A 17,451-nucleotide genomic window follows, 5' to 3' on the forward strand; every position below is an offset into this window, starting at 1 on the left:
GATCAAAAGCATATTAAATCTTTTCATGGCTATTGTACCTTTGTTAAATATATTTTTAGCAGCCTTGTAATATTTTATTTTATGAATCTACTATTATTTACAAATTCCTTATGTTTACACATTGCGAATGTTTCCAAATTTTTGCCACTATAACTGGTCCTCTGCTAAATATCTTTGTGAGTAGTTAAGCTTTTCAAATTTCATTATTTTTTAATTGTATATAAAAATCCCTTATAAAATGTGTGGGTTGACAGTACACACACACACACACACACACACAGCTCAAGATTTGTTACTAATAACAATATATGATCAAAAGTGTTTGGAGCCCTGGATGCTGTGGCTCAGTTGATTGGAGCATTGTCCTGTAGAACAAAAGGGCAGTCGGGCACGGACAGAAGGCAACAGATGTTTTTTTCTCACATCAATGTGTGTCTCTCTCTCCCTTCCTCTAAAAGCTATGAAAAAATGTCCTTGGGGGAGAATAAAAAAGAAAAAAAAGTGTTTGGAGACCATTTATCTATTGCATTCCTTCAGGACCTTGATAGTTATTGAGTTGAAAAATTACAAATGGTACTAATTTATAGTCATATGTGACTTGTCTTAGAAGATGCTTGTATTTTAATAGAGGGCAGTGTTTTAACTGGAAGAATCCATTTCTAGTGACTTTCAGACTCTATTTGGCAAGTAGATGAGAGTTAGTGTAGAGAAGCCTTTTCCAGGAGAAGCACATCTGAGAAGAAACTTAGGTTTGGAGGCATTAAGTCCAAGATAAAGGTGCCAGCAGATCCAGTGTCTGGAAAGCACCCACTTCCTGTTTTGCAGAATATGTTATCTTCTCATGCAAAGAGCAGAGAGAGGGTAAGCTTTTTATTTTTATGAAGACTTTATTTGTTTACTGTTAGAGAGAGAGGAAGAGAGGGAGAAAGACAGGGAGAGAAACATTGATGTGTGAGAGGTATATCAATTGGTTGTCTCTCGCATGCACCCAGCTGGAGACCTGGTCTGCAACCCAGGCACGTGCCTTGACTGGGATCGAACCAACGACCTTTCGGTTCGCAGGCTGGCACTCAGTCCACTGAGTGAGCCAGGGCAGGGTAAGCTTTTTAAAAGGTAAATAGGCTGAGAGGAAGTTGTTAGTTTGTTAGTATGCTGCCAAGAATTTTCTTTCCCAGTGTTATTATAAGAATAATATTTAGTGGTAATATATTATTTAAAAAAACAGCTTTGATAAATTCACAGCCTTAGGTTTTTAAATATTATACTCAAGAGTTTTAGAATCTTATATATATATATATATATATATATATATATGTTTTATTTTAGGTTTTGTCATCTGCAGTGAAGATCATTGTGGAACAGAAGATTGAATAAAGCCTTGAAACTAAATTAGAGATTTAGAAAAGAAAGTTAAAATTAGTCACTTTGATTTTAGTGTTCCAATTTCATAATATTTATTCTTCTAAATAGATTTAGGGAGTAGAAGATAAAATTCAGTGTTATACTAAAGGATGCACTGATATTTGTTTGTGTGTGTGTGTTTAAGAGAAGAAAGTAGACAACCAAGAGCTATAGAGATTCATAATGAAATATACTAAATTGAATTTTATGATGTCAGTTCTTGGCATTATAATCTATATAACTGATTTAATTGTGGACATCTGGTTATCTGTTAGGTTTTTCTATGAAGGACAATATGTTTTTGGAGTTTTAACAGTAAGTTTTATGCTCTTTGGAACACTTGTGGTCCAGTGTTTTAGTTATTCTTGGTTCAAGGCTGATTTAAAGAAAGCAGGCCAAGAAAGTCAGCATTGTTTTCTTCTACTTCACTGCTTGCAAGGAGGAATTTTTACAAGGTGAGCTTACACTTTTGATCATAAATGCTATTTTTCTTTTGTCCGAATAGAAATTACCTTTGTGTATAGGTCATCAAATGTACAAAGTTCCCCTCTTTGCATGTAGCACAAAGGTTACTTGCTCCTTTTTATTGGTACTTGTATGAGTCATGGCTATACTGTCAGAATTCCAGGTTTATTAGTAGAATGTTTTAATTAAGCTACTTTTTCTAATATGTACTCATCTTTTATAGGAAGACATTTCTATGCCTTGTGATCTTTTGTTTTATATTCTAAGCCTGATAGTGCAAATATAGCCTATTACTTGCAACTCTGTTAGAACACTTAATTTTTAACTTACTTATACCATTAATTTGACTAAGTGAAAAATTTACTGCTGTGGAAGCCATGTGGTTAGCTGGTACAGAATCAGGCATAGAACTAAAAACAGCCTTACAAATCATGTTGAAAACCTTATTTTACTAGTGAAAAACTAGAATGTAAATAGGCTCTGAGAGTTGCGTGATTCTCTGTATATCTAATTTCATATGACCTTTTCATTATTACCTTAAGTGATTTAATTCTTTTAAAAGCAATATAAATGTATATATATTAATATAAATAAAAGAAAAGGGAAAAATTAAAAACATATTATGAGGATAACATACTATTTTGTTACAGTTAGATTTGGAATTTGAACTATTTTAATACCCTACATAAAGGTTAATTTCTGATTCTGTTTTGTTAAAAAAACAACATATTCATGGCAATTAGTTGAAAGTATTAAAATTTTTTTCAGGCTTTTACATGGTAATTAATAATAATAATAAATGCCATTAAATTTGTGCAGAGATTTATAGTTTTCAAAGTATTTTCACATACTTTGTCCTTTTAAAGGCAGACTTTTTAAGGTTATAACATGTAAGAGAAACAAAATATGCAATGAGAAAAAAGAACAGGTTTTAAGGAAGCTGGAAAGTACATTAGGTGTTAATACTGGAAATAAGTTTTGAAACTGTGTGTTCTCAGTTAAGATGAAAATGTTTAAAAGGATGGAATAAAAGTTAGTGCTGTTAAACATATATGTGTAATAAGTAAGATTTAATGATTCTGTATGAGCAATAATGAGAATTATGTAGTTATAATACCTAGACAAATATAAAATTTACTGTTGAGCAATATTCTGTATGAGCAATAATGAGAATTATGTAGTTATAATACCTAGACAAGTATAAAATTTACTGTTGCAAAGAGGTTAGAAATATGGTAGATTCTTTGTTATTTGCCATTCTATAAATATAAAATTTTCTTATCTACAGAATGATTTTCATTGGTATTTCAAATAATGACTTGAGGGTACTGTAAGACATTATGTTACAAATGATGAATTGTATTATGAAAGAAACGCAAAATTGCCTTGATTTTCATTGTCTTTTAACATCCTTAGTAATTTTTGATTGAATGTTAGACATTGTATATAAAAAATTATAGTCTTCAGATAATACTATTTTACTTTTCTCTTGTGGTCATTTTATAGTAAGCATCAGCCTACTCTTGGTTTGCTCCCAGAGTGCAACTGTCTAGGGCACTCAGAGCCTGCTGTGGTCTTGCTCCTTCAACATGTCCTGAATACTACTAGTCCGTAGCTCCCTGGCATCACAAGACTGCCAGAAATTCTGCTTTCCTTTTTCAAAACTTTCTGCTTAGCTTTTAGCCTTTATCTTACAGTTTCAAAATTTGGCAAATGTTTTGGGGGAAAAACTGGCTGTACTTTTGAGATCCTTGTCTTTAGTCCTAAAAGATCTTTAAAACCACTGCTATTTTGTCTGTTTTCTAACAACAGCTCTGTGCCTGAGAAATATCCAGATTTTCAACATCTTGTCCCAAGTAACAGAATCAGCGAGTACCTTCAGGCAACAAGTATCTGCAGAAACATTAGCTTAGTTTCCAGTTTCTTTGGTTGTTTTGGCAGGAGTATTGGTCTGCTCCAATATACTACATCCTAAATAGAAGCATAGTCCATAAAGTACACTTTTAAGTTATTCCACCTCTAAAGTTGAAAAGAACCTTAATTTCTCTCATAAATAATATAAAGACCTCAAAACACTTGAAGTCCGTGTATTGATACCATGTTGTTGGTATTTTACTTTTTGTGTTTAGTCTCAGTAGATCATATTTTTGTGCCGTTACTTCTGTTTTATATACTTAAATTTTATTAAATTTTGATTATACTTAGCCATATATTTTTACTATTCTTTTTATTTTTTATTGCTTCTTGAATCTCAGACTTTCTACTCAGGATCACTTTTCTTCTGCCTCCCTGAGGTTGAGAATTGCATCTATTGGGAGTCTGTTGGTGAAACCATCTCTCAATTTTTGGTTGTCTATAAATGTCATTATTTCATCATCTTTCCTGAGAGATATTTTAGTGGCTATGGAATTCTAGATAAATACTTGGTTATTTTCTTTCTTTGTTTTATACTGTCTTGTCTTTGGTTTTCATTGTTTCTCTTGAAGTATTAGGTGTCAGTCTTTTAAAAGTATTTTTTAAAAAATTTCCTCTGGTTGCTCTTACGCTTTCTCTTTCTATATTAGTTATATTATTTTATTTTTATTTAAGTTTTTTAATTTGATTTTTCTCTTTATCTTTGGTATTCTATGTTTAATTATGATATATTGAGGTACGGATTTTTTTCTCTAGTTTGGGATTTGCTACTCTTCATGATTCTTTGAAATTTATCAGTTCTGCATAATTCTAGTCATTACTCTCTAACATTTCCTTTATTATATTTCTGTTTTTTTGCCTTTTAGGGCAGCAAGCAAATGAAAATTAAACCTCTTATTGTATCTAACATGACTTTTATATTTTAGTTATTTAAAATTTTTATTTTTTGATGTACATTCTGTGTAATTTTTTCATGACTTTCGTTACTTGTACTTTCTTTTGTTGTGGTCAAAATGTTATTATATCTAACCAACCATTGAGTTTTAAATTTTAATTATTACAATTTTTATATTTAGAAGCAATATTTAGTTCTTTCAAGTGTGCCGTGTCACTTTTTATAGTTTCCTGTTCACTGCGATATTTTGGACTTGCCATTTGTATCTTTAAACATAGTAAGCATAGTTATTTCATTTATAATTTTAACACCTGAAGCCTTTTCAGGTTTGTTACTACTGGCATTGCTTTTACTACTGGGTACTCATATTGCCTTGTTTTCCTAGTATCAATGATTATGTTCTGGTCATTGCCCTTGAAAAAATTAATTGTGAAGGCTTCACCAAGTCATCTGTAGAGGCTTTGATTTTATTTTTAGGAGATATCTAGAGTTTCTGTAAGATGGGGTCTACAGTTAAACTCATGGCTTGAGGTGCTTCCTGATTCAGCCTTGAAAGGTTGTATTTTTTTAGAAATATATGTATTTCTTCTAGGTTCAATTTGTTGGCTTTTATTGTATTCTTTAACGATCCTTTATATTTCTATGTTGTCAGCTGTGATTTCTCTTTCATCTTTAAAAAAGATTTTATTAATTTATTTTTAGGGAAAAGGAGGGAGAAAGAGCAGGAGAGAAACATCAGTGTGTGGTTGTGTCTCGCGTTTCCCCTACCAAGGACCTGGCCCACAACCCAGGCGTGTGCCCTGCTTGGGAATTGAACCAGTGACCCCTTGGTTTGCAGGCAGGCACTCAATGCACTGAGACACACCAGCCAGGGCCATTTTTTATTTTATTTATTTGGACCCTCTTTTTTTTTCTTTATAAATCTCTCTAAAGGTTTGTCAATTTTGTTTATTTTCCAAAGAACCAACTCTTAGTTTCATTGATCTTTTGTTCTTTTACTCTTTATTTCATTTATTTCTGCTCTGGTCTTTATTATTTCCTTTCTTCTACTTTGGATTTTTAAAATAATTTTTAAAGAAGATTTTATTTATTATTTTTAAAGAGAGGGGAAGGGAGGGAGGAAGAGAGGGAGAGAAACATCGATGTTTGAGAGAAACAGCAATCAGTTGCCTCTCATGTGTGATCCAACTGGGCACTAGGCCTGTAACCAAGGTATATACCCTGACTGGGAATATAACCGGTGACCTTCTGCTTTGTGGGACCACAGTGAAGCAAGTGAGCCATGCTAGTCAGTGCTTACTTTGTATTTTGTTTGTTGTTCTTCTTTTTATAGTTTTTTAAATGTAAAGATAGGTTATTTGGATTTTTTTCTTGTTTCTTGAGGTAGGCCTGTATAGCCATGAAAGTCCCTCTTATAACTGCTTTTGCTGCATCCCAAAGGTTTTGGAGAGTTGTGTTTTCATTTTCATTTGTTCTATTTGATCTATTGGTTGTTTAGTAGCATATCTTTTGTCTCCATGCATTTGTGGTTTTTTTTTTTCAGTTTACTTCTTGTGAACTTTCTAATTTTATGATATTGAGGTAAAAAAAAATGCTTGATATGATTTCAGTCTTCTTGAATTTATGGAGACTTGTTTTGTGACCTAATATGTGATTAGTCTTAGTCTTAGAGACTAAGATTAAGAGATTTAGAGACTAAGACTTAGAGACTACACATTGAAAACAATGTGTATTATGCAGTTTTTGGTTAAAATATTCTGTAAATGTCTATTGAGTGAATTTTGTCTGGTGTGACCTTTAAGACCTTTCCTTCCTTATTTTTTGTCTGGATCATCTATCCATTGATGTAAGTTGGGTATTAATGTCTCCCACTAGTGTAATACTGAAAATTTCTCCCTCTATGTCTATTGATTTTTTAATTTTTGCTTTATATGTTTATGCCCCTATGTTGGATGGGGTGGCCCAGTATGCACATGTGTGTGGCAGCTTCCTGTTAATTTGGTTGTCTGTGGCTGGAGCAGGGTCTGGGCTGGGCAGCCTGGCACATGTGTGTTGTGGTGCCCTTTTGGTCTCGTTGGAGTGAGCCCAGGACAGGGTGTCGGGGAATGTGCTATGGTGATCTTGCAGGTTGGCCAGAGCACCTGGGTAGAGCTCTTGCCCACATTGTCTAGGTGTAGGGAGAATGTAAACAATGGCATTCACATGTTTCTCAGATCCTAGAGAACTCTCACAGCTCCCCAACCTTTTCTATGTTTCTGTCTTTCTCCCTCTCTCTTATTTGTTATGTAAAAGCTGTTCAGTTGGCCCTCAGTTGTCTTTTAGGAAGAATTGCTCTAAATGTGTATGTGTATTTGATGTGTTCCTCAGTGGGGTTGAATCCCCCTGTGGTGCCACCTGGGATCCACCTCCTTGTAGTTGTTTACCCACTGTTTTTTGGGAGTGGGGAGACATGCATTGGAACTTTCTACTCCATCTTGCTGATGACCTTCTCCATTTCTTTTGTAGGATGCAGATTTCGACGTTTCTCTCAGTATTTTAAATATTGCACTCCACTTCTTTCTTGCATGGTTTGTGAGAAGCTGGATGTGATTCTTACCTTTTCTGTTCTATAGGTAATATTTTTTTTCTCTCTGGCATTTTTCAATATATTTTTTATGCACTTTTGATTTTCTTCAGTTTGAATATGAAATGCCTAAATATGGATTTTTTTGCACTTAATTTTTGGTGTTCTGTGAGCTTCCTGGATATCTTGTTTGGTGTCTGACATTAATTTAGGGAAATTATCAGTTGTTATCATTTCAAACAGAGCTTCTGTTGCTTTCCCTTTTTTCTTTTCCTCCTGTTACTCTTTTCCATTACATGTATATTATACCTTTTGTACTTGTCACACAATCCTTGGATAGTCTGTTACTTTTTTTGGTCTTTGTTCTCTTTACTTTTCAGTTTTGCAGGTTTCCATTTGGATATCTTGTAGCTCAGAGATTCTTTCCTCAGCTGTGTACAGTCTAGTAAGTCCATTAATGATTCTTCATTTGTTATAGTATTTTTGATCCCTAGAATTTCTTTTTGATTCTTGCTTAGAATTTCCATCTCTCTTACATGAATCATTTGTTTTTGCATGTTGTCTATTTTTTTCATTATAGTCCTTATCATATTAATTATTAGTTGTTTTACATTCATATTCTCCTACCTCCAACATCCTTGCCATTTCTGAGTCTGGTTCTGATGCTTGCTCTGTCTCTTCAAACTATGATTTGAAGTATGCCTGGTAATTTTTGTTGAAAACAGGCCATGATGTATGCAGGTCCTTAAATAATGTCGTTATGTTTAATGTCATTTTGTTATAATGTTGATGAGATACCATAGGAATTAACTCTTGTTTATATCAATGGGCCAACTGGAAAATTGGTTTTGATATGTCATTTCACTTCAGTTATAAGAATCTATTAATGAAAGTGAGGATTTACTGTATTGAGTGAAAGGAACTATGGTAAATAGGCCTTGAGTAATATGGTGGTGAAGTGTGGGAGGAATACTACAGTCCTATGATAGGTCTCAGTCTTTTAGTGAGCCTTTACTCCTGGTCTGTAGACATCCCAAATGTCTCTCAGTCCCATCCTACCAAAGCTGTATTTTACATTGATATTATGGTGAAATACAGCTTTGGTGTATTTCAAAATGGCTACTTTCATTTATGTGTGCTGGATGCCTTTTTCCCCATCTTTATCGTGAGAGTCAGAGCTCCAGGGTCCCTGCTCAAGTTTTTAACTAACAGACTTGTCCACACTTTGCTTCCAACAGTTCATCAATTATAGTTCAAGTTTATCTGATTTGGTACTAGTTCTTAAGGGGATTTCTTGAGGTTTTCTCCTTCTAAAATTTATGATTCTTTGTATCCATCTGTATGTATCTCCAATTTTGGGGGAAACAATTTGCCTTGTGCCCTTACTCCTCTGTCAGGTATAAGTTGTTGTTTTTTTTTGGTTTAGTTTTTACTTGTTAGGAAGGAATGGCAACTTCTAAGTCCCCTTATATGACAGACTTGAAACTAGAAATCAAGTCATGTATTCTTGAAGTCATGTATTTGTTACTTATGTTCTTTTTCATCATTGTTTTGGCTATTTTAGAGGGTTTATATTTTCATATAAATATTAGAATCAGTTTACCAGCTATTGTAATTAGCATTGACTTTTAAATTTCATTTTTCAATTGTTTGCTTCCATGGAATAGAAAAACAATTGATTTCTTTTAATAACATTTTCTCAGACCTGATGGACTCATTATTTATATTAGTTTTTTTGATTGTTTTCTTCATACTTTGTGTCAATTGCCATGTCATTTACAAATAGTAATAGTTTGATTTTTTCCTTTAAAATATTTATTCTTTTTATTTTTTCACATTGTTTCATTTCTCTAAGTCTTCCAGTAAAATATTAAATAGAAGTGATGAGAGTGACATTTCTGATTTGTTTTGATCTCAGGAGTAAAGTGTTGAATGTTTTGCCATGAAGTTTGGTGTTACTTGTAGGTTTTTCATCATTTTTCTTATCAAATTAAAGAGATTTCCTCCTCTTTTAATATTATTGAGATTTTTTTTTGTTATTATGAATGGATGTTGAATTTTGTCAAATATATCTGTGCTTATTGAGATGATCACATGGTTTTTCATTGATTCATTCTTTCATTTATTTTTTTAATTTAAAATTTTTCTTCAGTTAAACAATAGTTTTATTGCTTGAGTACAGACATTTTATGCATCCTCAGCAGAGGCTGTGGATGACTTGTATTTCCACTTGGGAGGGAGGACTCGTTTAGTCTTATAATGTTGAGCCAACAGTGAATATAGCTCTCAATCAGAATCAGATGGAATTTAGCATCCTTAATCTTTCTTTTCCTCTCAAGATGCTTTTGAACAACAACAGCTTTCTTAATTAAATTGTAGAGATCCTCAAGAAGATCTGGAGCAAGTCCTTTGGACTTAAGAATTCTCAAGATTTTATTGCCTATCACAAAACGTACTTGTGCAGTGCCATGTGAGTCTCTAAGAATCACCCCAATTTGTGAGGGAGTCAGGCCCTTGTTGGCCAGTTTGTAGATCTGCTTCTTCATGTCATCAGATGTCAATTTCAGCCAGGTGGGGATGCTGTGGTGGTAGGGCACAGCCACTGGGACAGGCCCTTTCCAGGAACATGTATGTGACTCATGATGGTAGAGGACAGAGAGTCTAGCCTTACTGATTGATTTAATGCTGTTAAAACAACTTTGCATTGCTGGGGTAGACCTTAATTGATGATGATGATGATGATGATGATGATGATTGTTGTTTTTATTTTTAAAGATTTTATTTATTTATTTTTAGAGAGAGGGGAAGGGAAGGAGAAAGAAAGGGAAAGAAACATCAATGTGTGGTTGCCTCTTGAATGCCCCCAGCTGGGGACCTGGCCTGCAACCCAGGCATGTGCCCTAACTAGGAATTGAACTGCTGACCATTTGGTTCACAGGCCAGAGCTCAGTCCACTGAGCCACACCAGCCAGGGATGATTATTATTTTTTATACATTGCTGAAATCCATTTTTAAATATTTCAATTAAGCATTTTTGTGTCCATGAGGTATATTGTTTTATAATTTTTTCCTGTAGTATCTCTTATAAGTTTTAGATTAGTTTTATGCTAGCCTGCTAATAGAAATTGGCAAGTATTCCTGCTTTATTTTCTGAAGGAGTTTGTGCAAGACTGGTGTATTTTTTTCCTTAAATGTTTGATAAAATGTATTGGATAATGTTGTGTGTAGATTTTTGAAAACAAGTTTGATTTCTCTGAAAAATTCAGATTTACTCAGATTTTTTAATGATCTTGTGTCAGTGTTAGTAAATTGTGGTTTTAAGAGATTTTGTCCATTTCATCACAGTTTCATTTATTTGTATAAAATTATTTCTAATATATCACTAGTATAGTTTCGATGTTTAGTGATGTCACCTTTAACATTGCTGATACTGGCTTTTTTTGTTCTCCTCTTCCTCTCTTTACCCTTCAGCATCTTGTTTGAGGTTTATCTGTTTCTCTTATCTTTCCAAAGAACCAAATTTTGGCTTTTTAATTTCTCTCTATTGCTTGTCTCTTTTTTATTGCACTGATTTATGCTTTTAGCTTTATTATTTCCTTTTTTCCATGTAATTGGGGTTTACTTTGCTTCTCTTTTTCTAGGTCATTTCTATGGAACTTACATCATTACTATTACCTCTTTTTTATTTCTAATAAAAGCATTTAAACTATACATTTCTCCCAAACCTATACATTAACTGTATCCTGGACATTTTGATATGTTATGTTTTTATTACCCATTAGTTAAAAATACTTTTTAGCTTTCCCTGTGATTTCTCTTTTACCCAAATGTTAGGCTGTGTTTAAAATTTTTTTCAGATATTTGAAACTTTTGTAAATATTTTAATATTAATTCCTAATTAATTCCATTATGGTCAGATAACAGACTCTTAAGATTTTGATTTTGAAATTTATTTAGACTTGTTTTATTGCTTAACATATGGTTCATCTTTATGATGTCATGTATACTTTAAATATATGTGTTCTGCCACAGTTGTTGGTTGGTTGTAGTAATTTAGAAATGATATTTAGTAAGTGTAGTCGATAGTGTTGTACATAGATTCTATATTCTTATTGGTTTTTTTTTGCTTAGTAGTTAGGTATTTTGGGACACCTGGGTAGCCATTTGAAAAAAAGCTATGTAAACTATAATTGAACCTTCATAGGAAGGTCAGACTTAGCTCATGCCCTAGCATATGATCTTGAAAAGAATTTAGCCTGTTCTGTGGTGAGGGTGAAATTTTCAGAAGTATATTGTTAAAAACGTAGAGAGGGGTACTAAGAGAATTTAAAAATTTTGCAGGTTATGTTTTTATCCTCCCAGTGTTTGATGTAACAAAATATGGGCTCCTTTTCTTCTGGCCAGCAGAAAATCTGAAAGGATAAACTAGAGGAGTTTTGTTTCCAGAGGAGCACTTCCCCTGCCAGTCCAAATCACAAGGACAAGAAAATAATTTTTTTTCTGTATGCCATATAAATAGGCAGACCACACAGAGATTGTAGAAATAGACCAGAATGGAAAAGGAAGCAATAGCCAATTTATGAAGCATAAGAAGTGTAAAGGTTAAAAAAAACAGTAAAGGTTTTGATTAACTTTAGAGTTGGAATAATGTAAGATTCCATGTTATAGACTATACTTCTACATAATCAGACACTGGATAAATTTCAAACAAATCAAGTAGCATGGGGAAAGTCTTTCTAACCATAAATCAAATTCCATAAGCTGTTAAAATTATATATTTGACTATTAAAAATGCATGTCAGTAAACAAAAGTGAAACTCCCCTAATGTACAGACCAGAACAAAAGCAATTCTAAAAGAAAAACAATATACAGGGGGCAACTGATCGATGTTTCTCTTTCATGTTGATGTTTGTCTGCCTTTCTCTCTCCCTCCCTCCCCTTCTAAAACCAATAAGCATGTCCTTGGGTGAGGATAATAGAAAAGTTTGTGGAGTATGAATCTCAATGAAGCAACCACGAGAAGAAATTTATAGTAGAGAAAGTTTGTGGGAAAAATCTGTACTTAAACATATGCTACTTTAAAAAAATAATGTGTATGTAAACATATATGTTATAAAGTATATTTTACTGAAGATAAATGCTCATGTTTACTTTACAGGTATTGGTTTGCCTTGAAAAAGGGTTATTACGTGGCTTTCAAATATAGCAGCAAAACCGATAACTTCATAGAACAACAAATTGATCCACATAAAGAAGCTATAGATAGAATGACTGATTTGAGCATGCTCAGGCTATTTGAAACTTACCTGGAAGGCTGTCCACAACTTGTTCTTCAGCTCTATATCTTTCTGGAACATGGTCAAGCAAACTTCAGCCAGTGTAAGTCTTTCTTAATAGCCTTTGTTAGGTGGATGCCACTGAGATCTTATGTTAACTACATAACTCTTTGGTAGGTTTTAGAATTTTAAAATTGTTTTTATTTATAGAATTATTTATTTTTCGAAAAGAAGTACATTGTTTAAATATTTAAAAATATATAAAGACATGCTCTCTTCCTCCCACTTCATCCCATTCCTTCCTTTGCCCAGAAAGGACACTATTGTCAGTTTTTTTATTCTTCTTCCAGAAAAGTTTTGAAAAAGTCTATATTAATTCTCTCTCTTTGTCTGTTTCTCTGTCTCTCTGTTCCTCCCTCATTCTCTCCCTCTCTCTTCCTCTCTCCTCTTTTACAGAAATAGTAATATAAGATAAAAATGGTCTTTGTTTTTTTGCATTTAACAGTATATCTTAGAGATTTATCTATAGCAGTACAGAAAGAGCTCCCTCATTCATTTGTATTACCTGCATAATATTACAAATTATGGATATATCATGATTTATTTAACAAACCCTTTTTATGCTTTTTAGGTTGTTTCTAGTATTTTACTATTGTAAAAATGGTGCAATGAATAATCTTATGCATGAGTCATTTTGCATGCTTGAAATATATCCTTAGGGTAAATTTCCAGAATTGGAATCATTAGGTGTAAGTGCAGATGCTATAGAACTCATGAAAGTTGGCCAATAGGTTGCTCTATTATAGCATATCTCCTTATTAGGGTAAGATATTCAATTTTAAAGGAAAGTTTGGTATTTCTATTAAAAAACTTTTTATAAATTTCTTTATTGTTGTTCAATTACAGTTGTCTGCATTTTCTCCCTCCCACTCCCCTGCACCCCAGCCAAACCCACCCCCCTCCCTTGCTCCTACCCTGCCCCTTGGTTTTGTCCATGTGTCCTTTATAATAATAGTTCCTGAAAACCCTTCCCCCCATTGCCCCCTCCCCCTGACTATTGTTAGATTGTTCTTAATTTCAGTGTCTCTGGTTATATTTTGTTTGCTTTTTTCTTTTGTTGATTATGTTCCATTAAAAAACTTTTAATAGGTGTTTGAAATGTTAAAAAAACTATTTTTTTTTGCTAAGTGATAGTTTCAGTTTTCACTAATGACTAAAGTTGCATGCAGACTTGGATTCATTTCAGAGGACCAGATTGCCATCTTTCTTGGAGTTCCCACTATACTAGACTCACCTGTGAGATCAGTTCATTCCCCTGAATAGTCTTTCTGCTCCTAATTTCCCATAAACCTCTAGATTGTAGCCCCTTCTAATATTATTATTTTTACTTTGGTTGTTAGAAAGACACTGTAATGAATGTACTGTGAATGAGACCTCTTTTTCCTTGTGATGCAAATAATTTGTGGGTTGCGACTTAGGTGTTCTGTGTCATGTAGTTACTGAAACTAGAAGTTCAACATTTCAGTTTATAGCCTGTCTTATGATAAATTTGCTGATGATTTCAAATAGTTCATAGCATCCAGATCAGCAATGATATCCAGTGACTGTTATCTTCATATCACGATTCTACCTTTATTCTTTAGTTTCTCCTTGAAGTAAGAAGTTGAGGTATTAATTAAAAATAGCAAAAAGTGAGAAATAATCTAATTGTATAACAATAGAAGAATTGGTAAATAAGTTATTGTACACTGTTACAATAAAAAATTATGTAGCCAGTGGAAATAGTGGTAACTTTTAATGACATAGGAGAGTAATTCTAAAATAAAATTCAGGCAAAAAGCAATTTATAAAAGTTTCCATTAGCATACTTTTTAAGATACAAAGAAATTATTATATAGAACAATGCCTAAAATAAAATATGAAAAATGTTACCTCTGGCTGCTTATGAGTAGTGGGATTATGAATAAGTTTATTTAATCTTCTCTGCACTTTTCTGAATTTCCAATTTTTTTCTCCAAATACCATGTATTATTTTGACAATCAGGAAGAATAACTCAAAGTGTTAAAAAAATAAGGCTACATATAGAAGAAGTACTTCAGAAGACTGAACATATTCTTTTATCTTTGCTCCTTCCTGAAATTACACTAATAAGGAGAGTAAAGGAATAAAAATAATATAAATCCACAAAAACAAAGAGAGTAGAATAACAGATTGGAAATATCAGCAATTTGAATGTGGGAGAAAGGGGGTGGGCAGGGCAGGGGAGAACAATGAGGGAAAAATGGGAACAACTGTAATTGAACAACAACAACAACAAAATTAAAAAATATCAACAACTGTTTAGAACATGGAAAGCAGATGAAAAACTTAAGTTACTCAAATCAAATTAACCACTGAAAGGCTAAATTATTTGAATCAACCCTTCCTCTGAAAATATTCACAAGTGTTGGATAAGTATTTTCAAAAGCCTGCATAATACAATCTAATATAACAGGCCAAAATATGCATTAAAGTAGGAAGTCAGAAGGGGTGAGTGGGACTCAGAAAGCATTTATACCCTGAGGTTTTTACAGAACCTTGTAAATAGCAGATTTCAGTTTTGATGGCTTCCCAGGGTGTTGAATGGCTGAAAACAAAAGTCAGGGTCCTCACAAGGGAGGATGTCTGGTATAAAATTCTAATCCATAAGGCTGGATTAATTAACTTTTCATGGCCCTTTGTCAAAGTACAGTCACATTGGTCAACATAGGTGTAGGCTGGATATAGTTTTATAAAAGTCTCAGTTTTGACAGTGGGATTAATGACCATGCCTTTCTAAAGTAGTAATGAACTTACTTTTCTGTTATTTGTTGGAGAAAAAAATCGGGTAAAGATGTCAAACCTATAGAAATTTGTAAGTTTTTTTTAGAACATATTTATTTGATCCATCATCTTAAAGATACTGGGAATTGAGCTTGTTAATACTCAACTCATACTTACGTTAAATTCCACCCCCCCCCATGCTGTTTTAGGGAATTAGATATATGCCTAGGGTCAAAGCTCATAACTGTAGTATCTCAGAGAATTTCCAGAGTATGTAGTTTTCACTATACCAGTTCCTCAAAAAAAAGATGTGTTCAAAATTTGTACAATTTATTCAGAATCTTGAAACGCAGTCTAGTGCACTGGTGAAGTACAGTAACTTTGGACTTTGGCAGATTTATATTCAAATCTCAACTGTCTGCAACTTGCTAGCTATATAAGTCGGGTCAAATAATATATATTTTCTAAGCATTAATTCTTTATATATAATGAGAATATTAATATATATCAAAGAATTGGATGAGATGAGTATATGAAGTGCCTGACATGTGTTTCTGGGAATGTGTAAACACAGATAAAGCGTGTATGGCATATAGTAATTTAATATTGCTATTATTTTTGCTATAACAATATCTTTTTAAATTTTTTTCATTTGTTTTATAGATGCAGCCATCATGGTCTCCTGCTGTGCTATTTCTTGGGCGACTGTTGATTATCAAGTAGCTTTAAGAAAATCCTTGCCTGATAAAAACCTCCTTAATGGGATCTGTCCCAAACTCACATATCTCTTTTATAAGTTGTTTACATTATTATCTTGGATGCTGAGTGTTGTACTTCTTTTTTTCTTAAATGTTAAGGTTGCTTTATGTCTGTTGTTATTTCTTTGGTTTTTAGGTATATTGTGGGCATTTAAAAACCAAACTCAGTTTTGTGTTTCCATGATTATGGAGTTCTTATACAGGATTGTTGTTGGATTTATTCTCATTTTTACATTTTTTAATATTAAGGGACAGAATACCAAATGTCCAATGTCTTGTTATTATATTGTAAGGGTACTTGCAACATTGGGGATATTGATTGTGTTGTGGCTGTGCCCACTTTCTATTTTTAATTCGGACTATTTTATACCTATCAGCATTATTATAGCTCTTACTCTTTTCCTTGGAGTTCTTCTTCTTATTGTTTATTATGGGACTTTGCATCCAAATAGAAGTGAAGAAATGAAACCTGATGAAATTGATGGAAAACCAGCTCAAACAGATTGTAGAATGAAGTATTTCCTAATGGAATAAGCTATTTATTTATGAGAAATATTTTCTTATGTTTTGTTTCATTGATTAGTAAAGAAAATGTGTGTATGTGTGTATTGTTTCTTAGTTTTGCGTTCTTTAACTTGAGATCAGTAATGGCATGTTATTTATGAATGTGAGAGCATATTAATATTTTTATTGTTTAGATTAATTTCTCATTTGGTTTTGAAGATCCTAAGAACTTAGATATATTTGCCTATTGTCTGGCAGAGTACCCATCCTGAGCCTGAATTGGAAGAAATAGTCTAGCTCCCATAATTAGAAGGCTGGAATTGAGCTTTCTTTCAATGATCTGTCCATTTTCCTGAAGTAAAATGAGGAATTTATTGTGGAGAACTGCAAAGGGAAGTGAGCAGAACACTCATTCTTTTCTTCTGTATTTTCCTTGATTTGGTGCATATATTGAGTTGGAAACAGACTGAGTTGAGGAAAAGGGAAAGAAGGGGAGGAGGAAAAAGACAAAATATAAAATTTACCATTTTTAACCATTTTTCAGTGTATAGTTCAGCATTGATAACTGTATTCACCTTGTTATGCATCTCTGTAACTTTTACATCTTATAAAACTGATACTCTGTTTCCACTGAGCAACAACTTTCCATTTCCCTGCCTTTTTACAACCTGGCAATCGCAACTCTATTTTTTGTTGCTATGAATTTGACTACTTTAGATACCCTGTATAAGTGGAATCATACAGAATTTGTCTTTCTCAGAGCCCCATTTCTCTGTTTTACAGATGAGGGGCATGAGCCTCAGGAGGAAACAAGCTCCAGGTCTTTATAGTTAGTAGCCAGTTGGGTCTGGATCCCAGGTGACCTGCCCAT

At 33.2% G+C, this 17,451-nt stretch overlaps 1 protein-coding gene and 1 pseudogene across 1 annotated transcript; one reads left to right on the top strand and one right to left on the bottom strand.

Annotated features, from left to right (window-relative positions):
• Positions 1–1,318: 1,318 nt before the first annotated feature.
• Positions 1,319–17,085, top strand: XKR9 (XK related 9). The gene is made up of 3 exons (XM_028533928.2): positions 1,319–1,856; positions 12,398–12,618; positions 15,982–17,085. The coding sequence occupies exons 1-3, from the start codon at positions 1,585–1,587 to the stop codon at positions 16,608–16,610; spliced, it is 1,122 nt and encodes a 373-aa protein (XP_028389729.1). The 5' UTR covers positions 1,319–1,584; the 3' UTR covers positions 16,611–17,085.
• Positions 9,389–9,879, bottom strand: LOC114514697 (annotated as a pseudogene).
• Positions 17,086–17,451: the final 366 nt, after the last annotated feature.

This window comes from Phyllostomus discolor, chromosome 7 (genome assembly GCF_004126475.2).
Source record: "Phyllostomus discolor isolate MPI-MPIP mPhyDis1 chromosome 7, mPhyDis1.pri.v3, whole genome shotgun sequence".
Taxonomy (NCBI): Eukaryota; Metazoa; Chordata; class Mammalia; order Chiroptera; family Phyllostomidae; genus Phyllostomus; species Phyllostomus discolor.

Bases quoted from the DNA above. Each gene is read 5' to 3' on its own strand.
- XKR9 (XM_028533928.2), top strand. From the start codon at position 1,585: ATGAAATATACTAAATTGAATTTTATGATGTCAGTTCTTGGCATTATA. The intron at 1,857-12,397 runs GTGAGCTTACAC...TTTACTTTACAG, and splicing joins CAAGGAGGAATTTTTACAAG to GTATTGGTTTGCCTTGAAAA. The intron at 12,619-15,981 runs GTAAGTCTTTCT...TTTGTTTTATAG, and splicing joins TCAAGCAAACTTCAGCCAGT to ATGCAGCCATCATGGTCTCC.